Raw genomic sequence first — 13,752 nt, 5'->3', positions numbered from 1 at the left:
CACTAGTCCGACTGCTGTCGTCGTCAGTCTCCCATAGCCGCAGGGGAGACGTGGCAGTTCTTCTGTAGTCGATACGCAGCCGCAACAGTGTCGGCCCGTAGTCGGGAAGATGCCGCAGGAAGGCCGTATGGCATTCGCATCTCTGCCGTGCTAGCTGGTGGGGCGATTGCGGAAAACTATGAGCGACTGGGTTGCGGCCGCTTTACGGTGTTATTACGGATACCGACGACAGCATGGCGGTTCCATCGCGACAGCATGGCGGATTTTTTTCGATTGCGACTGAGCGCGCCGTTTTTAAACATTTTAAAAATTATTTTGCCCCTTTGCGGCTCTTGCCGACTGCAGGCGACCTGGGGAGGATAACCACGACTACAGGCGACCGTCCATTACGGTTTCATTACGATTGTCGGCGGGTGGTGGCGATTTTTTCAGTCGCCAGTAGTCGCCGACAAATCCGCCGATGTGTGACCTAGGCTTTAGATACACCCACACACCAGATTAGAAGTTGGTTCTTCGCTTATTTTTCAAGATGTGTTGTCTTGTGTACCATCAAATTTGGAATCATTATTTAATTATTACGCCGCTTTTGTACCATCAAATTTGGAATCATTATTTCATTATTACGCTGCTTGTGTACCATCAAATTTGGAATCATTATTTAATTATTACGCCGCTTTTGTACCATCAAATTTGGAATCATTATTTCATTATTACGCTGCTTGTGTACCATCAAATTTGGAATCATTATTTAATTATTACGCTGCTTGTGTACCATCAAATCTGGAATCATTATTTAATTTTCCACAGTCTACTATCAAATTTGGAATCATGATTTAATTATTACGCTAATTGTGTACCATCAAATTTCGAATCATGATTTAATTATTCCATAGCTTGTGTACGATGAAATTTGGAATCATTATTTAATTCTTCCATAGCTTGTGTACGTACGATGAAATTTGGAATCATTATTTAATTATTACGCTGCTCGTGCACCATAAAATTCGGAATCATTATTTAATTACTCCGCTGCTTGTCTACCATCACATTTGGAATCATTATTTAATTATTCCACTGCTTGTGTACCATCAAATTTGGAATCATTATTTAAATACTCGACTGCTTGTGCACCATTAAAATTGGAATCATTATTTAATTACTCCACTGCTTGTGTACCATCAAATTTGGAATCATTATTTAAATACTCGACTGCTTGTATACAATTAAAATTGGAATTATTATTTAATTACTCCACTGCTTGTGCACCATTAAAATTGGAATTATTATTTAATTACTCCGCTGCTTCTGCACCATTAAAATTAGAATCATTATTTAATTACTCTGCTGCTTGTATACCATTAAAATTGGAATTATTATTTAATTACTCCACTGCTTGTGTACCATTAAAATTGGAATAATTATTTAATTACTCCACTGCTTGTGCACCATTAAAATAATTGGAATCATTATTTAATTACTCCACTGCTTGTGTACCATTAAAATTGGAATAATTATTTAATTACTCCACTGCTTATGCACCATTAAAATTGGAATTATTATTTAATTACTTCGCTGCTTGCGTACCATCAAATTTGGAATAATTATTTAATTACTCCATGCTTGTGCACCATTAAAATTGGAATTATTATTTAATTACTTCGCTGCTTGTGCACCATCAAATTTGGAATCATTATTTAATTACTCCACTGCTTGCGTACCATCAAATTTGGAATCATTATTTAATTATTACGCTGCTTGTGTACCATCAAAATGCGGGCAAGGGGGTTAACAAGGAGAGATGCAGAAAATATGGCAAAATGGAGAAGATTGTCATGGGGACCGCAAGGCTAACCCCCACTCTAGCAGGGAAAATGGCCTTAAAATGCCTGTTGTCTTGTACCATCAAATTTGGAATCATTATTGAATTATTTCGCCGCTTATGTACCATCAAATTTGGAATCATTATTTCATTATTACGCTGCTTGTGTACCATAAAATTTGGAATCATTATTTAATTATTACGCTGCTTGTGTACAATCGAATTTGGAATCATTATTTCATTATTACGCTGCTTGTGTACCATCAAATTTGGAATCATTATTTAATTATTACGCTGCTTGTGTACCATCAAATTTGGAATCATTATTTAATTATTACGCTGCTTGTGTACAATCGAATTTGGAATCATTATTTAATTATTACGCTGCTTGTGTACCATCAAATTTGGAATCATTATTTAATTATTACGCTGCTTGTGTACCATCAAATTTGGAATCATTATTTAATTTTCCACTGTCTACTATCAAATTTGGAATCATGATTTAATTATTACGCTAATTGTGTACCATCAAATTTCGAATCATGATTTAATTATTCCATAGCTTGTGTACGATGAAATTTGGAATCATTATTTAATTATTCCATAGCTTGTGTACGATGAAATTTGGAATCATTATTTAATTATTACGCTGCTTGTGCACCATAAAATTCGGAATCATTATTTAATTACTCCGCTGCTTGTCTACCATCACATTTGGAATCATTATTTAATTATTCCACTGCTTGTGTACCATAAAATTTGGAATCATTATTTAATTACTCCGCTGCCTGTGTACCATCAAATTTGGAATCATTATTTAATTATTCCACTGCTTGTGTACCATCAAATTTGGAATCATTATTTAATTACTCCGCTGCCTGTGTCCCATCAAATTTGGAATCTTTATTTAATTACTCCGCTGCTTGTGTACCATCAAATTTGGAATCATTATTTAATTATTCCACTGCTTGTGTACCATCAAATTTGGAATCATTATTTAATTACTCCGCTGCCTGTGTCCCATCAAATTTGGAATCATTATTTAATTACTCCGCTGCTTGTGTACCATCAAATTTGGAATCATTATTTAATTACTCCGCTGCTTGTGTACCATCAAATTTGGAATCATTATTTAATTACTCCGCTGCTTGTGTACCATCAAATTTGGAATCATTATTTAATGACTCCGCTGCTTGTGTACCATCAAATTTGGAATCATTATTTAATTATTCCACTGCTTGTGTACCATAAAATTTAGAATCATTATTTAATTACTCCGCTGCCTGTGTACCATCAAATTTGGAATCATTATTTAATTACTCCGCTGCTTGTGTACCATCAAATTTGGAATCATTATTTAATTATTCCACTGCTTGTGTACCATAAAATTTGGAATCATTATTTAATTACTCTGCTGCCTGTGTCCCATCAAATTTGAATCATTATTTTATTATTCCACTGCTGACGTACCATCAAATTTGGAATCATTATTTAATTACTCCGCTGCTTGTGTACCATAAAATTTGGAATCATTATTTAATTACTCCGCTGCCTGTGTCCCATCAAATTTGGAATCATTATTTAATTATTCCACTGCTTGTGTACCATCAAATTTGGAATCATTATTTAATTACTCCTCTGCCTGTGTCCCATCAAATTTGGAATCATGATTTTATTACTCCGCTGCTTGTGTACCATCAAATTTGGAATCATTATTTAATTACTCCGCTGCTTGTGTACCATCAAATTTGGAATTATTTAATTATTCCACTGCTTGTGTACCATCAAATTTGGAATCATTATTTAATTACTCCGCTACCTGTGTCCCATCAAATTTGGAATCATTATTTTATTACTCCGCTGCTTGTGTACCATCAAATTTGGAATCATTATTTAATTACTCCGCTGCTTGTGTACCATCAAATTTGGAATCATTATTTAATTATTCCACTGCTTGTGTACCATAAAATTTGGAATCATTATTTCATTACTCCGCTGCCTGTGTCCCATCAAATTTGGAATCATTATTTAATTATTCCACTGCTTGTGTGCCATCAAATTGGATTTGGTACAGACTACAGAGGGACGACAAACGGAAGAACCAACCGAGCTGGTGATTTTCCGAGATGTACTTCCTTTCTTAAATGGAAGAAAAAAATCAGTTACTTATTTCGGATATAATCATAAAACTTAAACCATGTAAAACTTTCATTGTGTAAATGACAAGTATGGAGATAAAGACAGAAATTAATATCGACACATATTACCTCAGCCTTGCCTGGAGAACAAGGGAGAGACAACGTCTCCGAAACGAAACGGCGAAACACGGGTTTATTAATCTTTATTTTTTTCGCAAAATCATTGCACTTTTTACAATACGCTATTATTATATGCACAAATTGTACATGATTCAATACCAACTATTTTGTCAAAAGATAGAATTTAATCTGTTAAAAAAGAGAGAGACCACTAAGCTACCCAAAACCCAACTAACACACCGCCTTTGTAAGACGTTCCTTTATTCATGAACACAATGACCAACACACACTCGTATAAACCTAAGCATATACAAAAGATGTATGAGTTACTGAATACTTTGCTGTATAATGATGCAGTGAGTACGGAAAGGAGGATAACTGAACTTAACATGACAACAATAAAACAGCAATAACTACGAAACGGCTTCTTCTTCTTCAGTTATAGAATGTGCTGGTCCACGTCAGGCAGGTCAGCTCACCTCAAATAATGTTTTAAGTTTTAACAATATTTTGTTTCCTCGCCCCCGATTCTCTCATTATGTGCTGTTGTTTGCCTGGTTGCGGTAGTTTCCGGAAGCGAGACGGACCATTGTATGTCAAGAGATTTTGCCTCCATGTGCGGTGTACCTGGGCTGAGGTGGACCGGGGATATGATTGCGTGAAGCTATGACATCATGATACCGTTCGAGTTCGTCGTCCTTCAGGGTCCGCACTGACGTAAGTAGTAGGCCTACGTCATTACAAGGAGAGGATATGCCGGGTGGTTTTACCTGTGTACTTACCTGTTGGTAATCAGGGCAAGAATTTCGAATTTAACTTGGGTTCCGGCACACAATGGCCGACTCTTTTCGAAACGCAATGTGCATTGTGGACTCGATTGTCTCCGCCAGCGAATGCTCGCAGACGGAACACCCGGCTTAACTCCCGCTGTATGATGACGTAATCAATAATGTGCGGAGCCCGACTTGTGAAGCGCCAATCGGACAGTCTGGTCGGGCATCGAACCCGGGGTGTGTTCAGTTACCAAGGTTCTTGTAGAGTGTTCGCCAAATGGCTTCAGCACTCAAGCAAGCACTCCAACGAAACTGCTGATACGGAACGGCGAGCTTTGCAAAAGATACACTCCTATCCTCACCCTCCCATACATTCATATCCTGTCACACTCACATACACTCCTATCCTCACTCTCCCATACATTCATATCCTGTCACACTCACATACACTCCTATCCTCACCCTCCCATACATTCATATCCTGTCACACTCACATTCACTCCTGTCCTCACCCTCCCATACATTCATATCCTGTCACACTCACATACACTCCTATCCTCACCCTCCCATACATTCATATTCTGTCACACTCACATTCACTCCTATCCTCACCCTCCCATACATTCGTATCCTGTCACACTCACATTCACTCCTATCCTCACCCTCCCATACATTCGTATCCTGTCACACTCACATTCACTCCTATCCTCACCCTCCCATACATTCGTATCCTGTCACACTCACATTCACTCCTATCCTCACCCTCCCATACATTCGTATCCTGTCACACTCACATTCACTCCTCTCCTCACCCTCCCATACACTCCTATCCTCACCCTCCCATACATTCATATCCTGTCACACTCACATTCACTCCTATCCTGTCACACTCACATTCACTCCTATCCTCACCCTCCCATACACTCCTATCCTCACCCTCCCATACACTCATATCATCACCCTCACATACATTCATATCCTGTCACACTCACATACATTCATATAATCACCCTCCCATACACTCATATCATCACCCTCATATACATTCATATCCTGTCACACTCACATACATTCATATCATCACCCTCCCATACATTCATATCCTGTCACACTCACATACATTCATATCATCACCCACCCATACACTCATATCATCACCCTCACATACATTCATATCCTGTCACACTCACATACATTCATATCATCACCCTCCCATACACTCATATCATCACCCTCACATACATTCATATCCTGTCACACTCACATACATTCATATCATCACCCGCCCATACATTCATATCCTGTCACACTCACATACATTCATATCCTGTCACACTCACATACACTCATATCATCACCCACCCATACACTCATATCATCACCCTCACATACATTCATATCCTCACCCTCACACACATTCATATCCTGTCACCCTCACATACACTCATATCATCACCCACCCATACACTCATATCATCACCCTCACATACATTCATATCCTCACCCTCACACACATTCATATCCTGTCACCCTCACATACATTCATATCCTCACCCTCACACACATTCATATCCTGTCACCCTCACATACATTCATATCCTCACCCTCCCATACACTCATATCATCACCCTCACATACATTCATATCCTCACCCTTCCATACACTCATATCATCACCCTCACATACATTCATATCCTCACCCTCACATACATTCATATCCTCACCCTCACATACATTCATATCCTCACCCTCATACATTCATATCCTGTCACACTCACATACATTCATATTCACATTCTCTCTTCCTCATATGTGGTGATTTCAATCGTCACCATGCCAGTTGGCTGGGTGTGGGTACCTCTCTCACCAGCCATGGCTTCTCAGCCAAGGACTTCTGCGACTCACTGGGACTGACACAATCTGTCAATTTCCCGACCCGGATCTCAGTCAACGGAGCATCTTCTCTTCTGGACTTGGTTATGACTAACTTCCCTGAAAATGTCTTCTGCTCTTCTTCTGCTCCATTCGGCTCATCTGATCATGTGCTTGTTAAAGTGGACATCTCTCTGACCATTCTCAGAGAGCCTCCTCAGCGTCGACGAGTCTGGCATTTCACTCAGACCAACTGGCTCGGTCTTCAAGCAGCCATCAATCATCTGGACTGGTCTCCCATCTCCACCGCCTCTGACATCAATTCATCCTGGCAATTATTCCAAAGTAAATTGCTCTCTCTCATGCACAGATTTATCCCATCTCGCCTTCAGTTGTCATACCCTTCCTCCCATCCATGTTACACGGAATCTTGTGGTGAGGCTGTTGCCCAGAAACAACTTGCCTTCGCCTCCTGGAAAGCAAATCCAACGGAAGGAAATCTCATTTCCTTTCACAAAGCCCGAAACAAGTGTGTATCCACCCTCAGGAGAGCCAGGAAACAATATCTCTCCGTTCTCAAGACCGAACTCTCTTATCTGTCTCCCTCTTCCAAATCCTGTTGGTCAAATCTGTTTCTGGTGTTTGTTCCCCCTCCATCCCCTCCTTTACCTCAAACGGCTACACAGCTGACTCCGCACGTGAAAAAGCTCAATGCCTCAACTCTGTGTTTGCCTCTAAATCTTGTGTCCCAAACCCATCCCTCTCTGTACCCACCGTACCCAGTCGTACCCAGCTTTTGCTGGACTCTGTGTCCTTTCCTCCTGACAAGGTGGAAAAGTTTCTGTCAACCCTCAATTCTGATTATGCAACTGGACCTGACGGCATCAGCCCACGGGTCCTAAAATCCTGTTCTTCCGCTCTTTCACTCCCTCTCTCTGTTCTCTTCACCATCTCTTTTGCTCAAGGTCATCTGCCATCTGCTTGGAAATCAGCCGACATCACCGCTTTACACAAAAAAGGTGCAAAAACAGATCCTAGCAACTACAGACCAATCAGCCTTCTCCCAATTATCAGTGAAGTCATGGAATCCATCATTGCTTTGGATATGAAATCTTTCCTCTTCTCCAATGGCTTGATCTCTGATCATCAATTTGGTTTCAGACCAGGTCATTCTACTCTGGACATGCTGCTTCTGCTGTCTCAACAATGGATGGAGGTCCTCAATGCCAAACAGGAAATTAGAGCTGTCTCCCTCGACATATCACGTGCCTTCAATACGGTCTGGCACCCCGCTCTGCTCACCAAACTCTCCTCCTTTGGTATCCATGCAAATCTCCATACATGGCTTGCGGACTTCCTCTCTGGTCATTGTCAACGTGTGGCCCTGAATGGGTTTCTCTCATCTCCTCTTCCTGTTCAGGCTGGAGTTCCCCAAGGCAGTGTTCTGGGCCCTGTGCTATTTCTGGTTTTCATCAATGATCTCTCCGACTCTCTTGAAAATCCTCTCTATCTCTTTGCTGATGACTCCACTCTCTGCCGCTCCATTCCTCATCCCTCAGATCGGCAGTCTGCAGCCTCCTCACTCCCTGAAGACCTGGACAAAATCACAGACTGTGCAAACAAGTGGAACATGTCTTTCAATCCTGACAAATCTCACACTCTTACGATGTCTCTCCGAAAAGACCGACTGGACAACCCTCCCATCTACTTTCTGAATAATCCTCTCCAAGAAGTTCTGTCACTCAAGCTTTTGGGTCTCACTATCTGCCATGATCTTTCCTGGGAAAACAACATTTCAAATCTGGCCTCCAAAGCCAGTCGCCAACTGGGCATCCTCCGTCGTGTGAAGTCCTTCCTTGGCACACCTGAGCTCCTCACCACATACAAGGCTTTCATCCACAGCTCAATGGAATACTGCTCTTCCCTCTGGGCTGGTGCTCCTGCCTAAAACCTAGCTCGTCTTCACACTTGAAACCAAAGCGTTCAGAATCATTGGAATCTCCCGTGATGAAGCTACCTCCGTGGGCCTTTCACTTACTCACCGCAGGCAGGTTGGTGGTCTTTCTGTCTTTTACCGACTCCTCTCCGGCCTTGCTCCTCCTGCTCTCTCTGGGCTCTGTCCCCCAAATATTCCTAAAGGTTGCACAAGATCTGCCTGCAACCCTCTTATGGTTAATCTGCCAAAATCAAGACCCTCTGCTCACCTTCACTCCTTCATTCCTCTTTTCTCCCACCTCTGGAACAAACTCCCTCACTCTCTTCAATCCCACCCCTCCCTCCAGATCTTTAAAACAGCTGTTCACCACCATCTCTTATCTTCTCCCATCCAAAACCTTGATCTCTTCTACCCCCGTTAATTCACCCCAAATCCACCTTTTTTGGGAAATACCGACTTCTTTCCTGGAAGTTCCAGCAGTGTCCATGTGTTTTATACTTTGCCACTCACCCCCCCCCCCCCCTCCCCGCCTTCCCATGCCTCCTTCCCCCAAGCCCCCTCTGTCCCACAGATCTCCCGATGTCCCTGTTCTCTGCTGTTGTACTTGTGTGCTTCCCTCTCTCTCCCCATCTCGTCTCCCACTTCCTTTTTTATATGTTTTGTGTGTCCGTTTTTTTTTTTTGGTGATTGATGTTAGCTCTTACATGAGCCTCGATCTTGTATCCAAAAAAATAAACTAAATAAATAAATCCTGTCACACTCACATACATTCATATCCTCACCCTCACATACACTCCTATCCTGTCACACTCACATACACTCCTAGCCTGTCACACTCACATACACTCCTATCCTGTCACACTCACATACATTCATATCCTGTCACACTCACATACACTCCTATCCTGTCACACTCACATACACTCCTATCCTGTCACACTCACATACACTCCTGTCCTATCACTCTCACATACACTCATATCCTTTCACACTCCCAAACACTCCTACTCCCCCCCCCCCCCACCCCCACCTCTTTATTATTCATTCTCCTTCCTTTTCTCAGTTAAAACGTTTCATTTTAGCCCCTCACTGCCCCATCCTCCACCTTACCCCATTACCCCTTTGCTATGCGACTTATAAATAGATGCTCCTTACCAAAAAAAACTAGAGTGAAGTCGTGGAATGACACGCCATCACAAATCCCCACTCTTCCCACCTGAAGCAAAGTTGAAAGATGGTAAAACGTTCCACCAGGAATGACCCAATATCAAATTTTGTGTTAAAAACGATCTTCTGTTTTGACTTGTGACCCTAAGTCCCCATACCTTGGGGAGGGTGAGGGAGGTCAAATCCAATAAATCGACACCTATTTCATGCGTCCCCCGATGATGATTGCGTATACAAAGTTTCATTTTATATTATGCTGGCAAATGCATTTTTGGCATTTGATCCTTTAATGCCCTCAGGCCCCAGGGGCCGGGGCCAAAAATGATACTGTTCTCGCACCTTCGTGCCATGTTGATCATAACTACCTAGTTTGGTGAATTTTTTCCCAACCCTTTAGGAGGAGATAATAGCCTGGTGTTGGCTTAGCGGTTAGGGTGCCGGCTTGGGATCCTGGGTTTGAATCCTGGTCGATTGCTGAATTAACGCCAGGGGGGTTGACTCAGCCTGTCATCCTTCCGAGGGATTTGAATCCTTCCGTTGGTGGCCCAAGCCAGACAACCTTAAAGGTCCCATGTAATTCAAAAGTTTCTGGTTATTTATATATTAACTTGACCTTCCTAGTGAAGAAATCACCCATGTTTCTTTTTTTAAATCAACAATGGGATAATTAGACCAATATTTTGAACATTTGTAGTGTTTTTCACAACTTGTTATACCCCGCCCCTCAAAAAAGTGGAGTTCAGCGAACCGCAGGTCACGTGACCGGTGACGTCATCTCCAGAACGAAGTCCATGCCATCTCGATTCGCTATGCTTCGGCCCGCGATCCGTTCCGTGTAATTTGTACGTACTCTACTTTTGATTTGCTTGATCTTGATCTGAGGTATGCTGAGGCACATGTGTGTCACGCCTCGCCTCGTTGATAAGCCCGCAAGGTCGCTCCGTGGAGCGGCCTGCACATATTCAACTATGTGTGAATTATATAATTAACAACTCACGGTCTGAGGTAACTCAGCTAAAAATATCCGATTTGCACCAAATAAAGTTTATGAATGGTTTCACAGACCCCTACTTCTCACTAAAAGTGGAAACGGAATGTAAATCGGAGTTAAAATAAGTGTTTGATTTATATCAAGCAAATGCACGTGGAGCTTGCGAGCGAGCTGCGTTCTGGAGGTGACGTCACATGGATTACGTCATCGGCTTTGAGGTATGGGGCAGAATTTTTAGGAGCGTTCCCAAGTGGTTCGGTTTTCTTTCATTTTTAATGTTTCAGAGTGAATATAACAAAAAATCAATGCCATATTTGAATTCACCATAAAAAGACTCATTTGGATGACATCAAATGCATTTTGAGTGAGATTCCGTGTCTGTGGACCTTTAAAGGTTTTCTGGCTTGCGCCACCTCTAATCACCACGGGCAGAAAGGCCACAAGTTGTGGAAGACTGCAATGCAGGACGCCCTAGGATAGATGCACAGAATGGCTGGAGTCAAGTACTTCACCTCGCTAGTACCAGTGTCACCCGATGTGACCGTTGATGAGAGGTCCATTGAGAGCATTGTAGATCGCACAATGGCAAGTTAACTCGGGCATTTAGCTCAGATGGATTGGAGAAGACTGTCGAGCAACAGGCGGCAGGACTTGATGGTATTGACTTGCGGAAGTGTGCAAAGGAAGTGGCTAGATAACATCCTGCTCGATTTATTACCTATTTCTAAATGGCTGATTGATCTGGTGGTTAAAGATTGTTTCTTTCTCTGCTGGGCTGCTATTTATATTTCCATGGCTGCACACCTTCCAACTCACAGCTGAGCAAGCAGGGTGAGGGTGTCCAAAGACCTCCTCAACATGAATTGAGGCAGGCCTTCGTCCTGAAGTGGACCAAAATAGACTGGTTTAAAGAGGTTTTGAGAAGTAGAAAGTGTGTGTGTGTGTGTGTTGATTCAAATTCCAGAGAAAAGCAACCTCAGCGAACCAAGCAACTACCGTTGTACGTGTTTGACACTGAAACCAGCTGGGATCTTCAACAGGATGATTCATAATCATTCAGTCACATTTTGCATTGTCCAGGCCAGAGCATTCACGAAGGAGATGGGTTGTGCAACATGGTTTCAAAACCAGACGGGAGACCTTTTGATTGATATCCTTGCGGTGGCTCTCCAAGGAGATGAACTTGACGTTTTTTTATTCATTGCAGTCTTTGGCGATGTGATGACATTTCATTACGCAAAGGCAGCAACACATTGGGGCTGACTTACTCGTATATAATAGTTTAATTATAGTCTGGTTATACAAGAGGGGCTCGGTGATCATAATATCTCTTTGCTACTCCACTTGGGGCTCTGCGTGCTACAAGTGCATGCTCTTTACCATCTGGCTTTTACCTTGCAATGCGATTGATTATTTGGGGTAGATATCGGTGAGCGCCAAAGCAGGATGCAATGGATACATATACATCACAAGGCATGTATTGGGAAGTTGCACAAGCATTTGCCATTTTCCACCGATGCAGAAGGTGGCTCCGATTTCAGGTTTGCACCATCATCCGTGACCTATTCCTCAGCTGCTCGTGTTTCCATTTCTGATCTCGCATTCCATGCCAAGTCTGCACTCAGCACTTTTGCAAATCTCGTGACTAATATGGCTTGAGGCATACAGGCCCTGTCTGTAGGCTTGTACGCTTGGTTGTTTTAAGTCCACCAAGCTTTAGAAATCTACAAATTTACAAATCTTTAAATTTCTCCTTGAATTAATCTGTTAATAAAATATTTTCTCCTCTATTGATTTTTTTTTTTTTTTTTTTACTAATGTAAGCATTGTAATTCTTCCAATGGCTAACTAGGAAATAAACGAATACTTTCTATTATCCCTTATGGAATTTTGTTTTTGGTTTATTTACCACATTTTTGGTGTATAAGTCGATGTGGAATACAAGTCAAATTTGCTAATTTTCCCATTTTTCTTTCCTTCGTTCGTAGGATAAGTACCTGCACATGTTGATGTCAGTTAAGAGACGCATGCCACGCTTTTGGGATGCCCCTGTTTGCAGCACAGCAGGCAGAAATCGTACGAGTAGCACAAAAGGATGGGTATTATAGTGGCTGGCTCCGAGGCACCTTGGGAGAAGTCTGCCAGTTGATATTTGGTGTGTATTGCTGCTTTTCATTTTTCAATGACCTACAAATTTGAAATGTAATGAAGCTGCATGCATATTAAGCCTTCAAACCCTTTGGCTGGAAAGCCGGCTTGAATCCATGAATCCATCTAAAATTGTCAGGAAGAAATATCATGCGTCCACCGGGTAAGCCTAAGATATCTTTGTGAGTCTCATATTCACAATTTTAATTATTCGGTAGTGGCTATTACAAGTCATCTTCTATAACAATAAAAGAGAATGTGTGTGTGTGTGTGTGTCAGTCAATGTGTCGTCTCAATAACTCCAAAACCATGAGACCTTGTGGCCCTAAACTTTGCATGCATACTTATCAAACTCCACGGGAGTGCATGAATGAAAACGGGTTGTTTGGGTAAATTTAAACATCCTTTTGGAAGATAAAATTAATGGCATTATTAAAACAAAAACTGGCTTTATCCCTGGTCAGCCCAACTTCACATTGCAGGGGTCTTAGCTGCCGTTTTCTTTCGGCCTATTCAAATATGCCTTGCCTTGAAACAATGATGTACTCTCATTGACGAATTAAAGTATATTGTCAAGTTCGTAGCCGATGAAGACCAGCCTTGGACAGATAGCTGAACGTTGCTTTAACTCCGAGGGGTATTTCAAAACTTGGCGGGATTATCTTTGGCGCGCACGGGAAAGGCCCGAAGCCTTATTTGATCGGACGGCCGCCACGGGGTTTTTATTACTCGACCCACAAACACAAATACGGGACAAGCAAAATCCACAATACAAGAATGAAATGCAA

At 41.9% G+C, this 13,752-nt stretch overlaps 1 protein-coding gene across 1 annotated transcript in view; it reads left to right on the top strand.

The window, feature by feature from the left end:
• Positions 1 to 4,483: 4,483 nt before the first annotated feature.
• PEX10 (peroxisomal biogenesis factor 10) overlaps positions 4,484 to 13,752 on the top strand; it is a 74,857-nt gene continuing 65,588 nt past the window's right edge. The window contains exons 1-3 of the mRNA XM_078775198.1: positions 4,484 to 4,546; positions 4,645 to 4,794; positions 12,805 to 12,971. Coding sequence (XP_078631324.1) covers positions 12,860 to 12,971 — 112 coding nt within the window. The 5' untranslated portion in view covers positions 4,484 to 4,546; positions 4,645 to 4,794; positions 12,805 to 12,859. The remainder of the gene's footprint in view (positions 4,547 to 4,644; positions 4,795 to 12,804; positions 12,972 to 13,752) is intronic.

The sequence above is a fragment of the Myxine glutinosa genome, chromosome 4 (genome assembly GCF_964187855.1).
Source record: "Myxine glutinosa chromosome 4, kmMyxGlut1.1, whole genome shotgun sequence".
Taxonomy (NCBI): Eukaryota; Metazoa; Chordata; class Myxini; order Myxiniformes; family Myxinidae; genus Myxine; species Myxine glutinosa.
The sequence above is the reverse complement of the archived record's forward strand: the minus strand, read 5'-3'. Positions and strand labels throughout refer to the sequence as shown.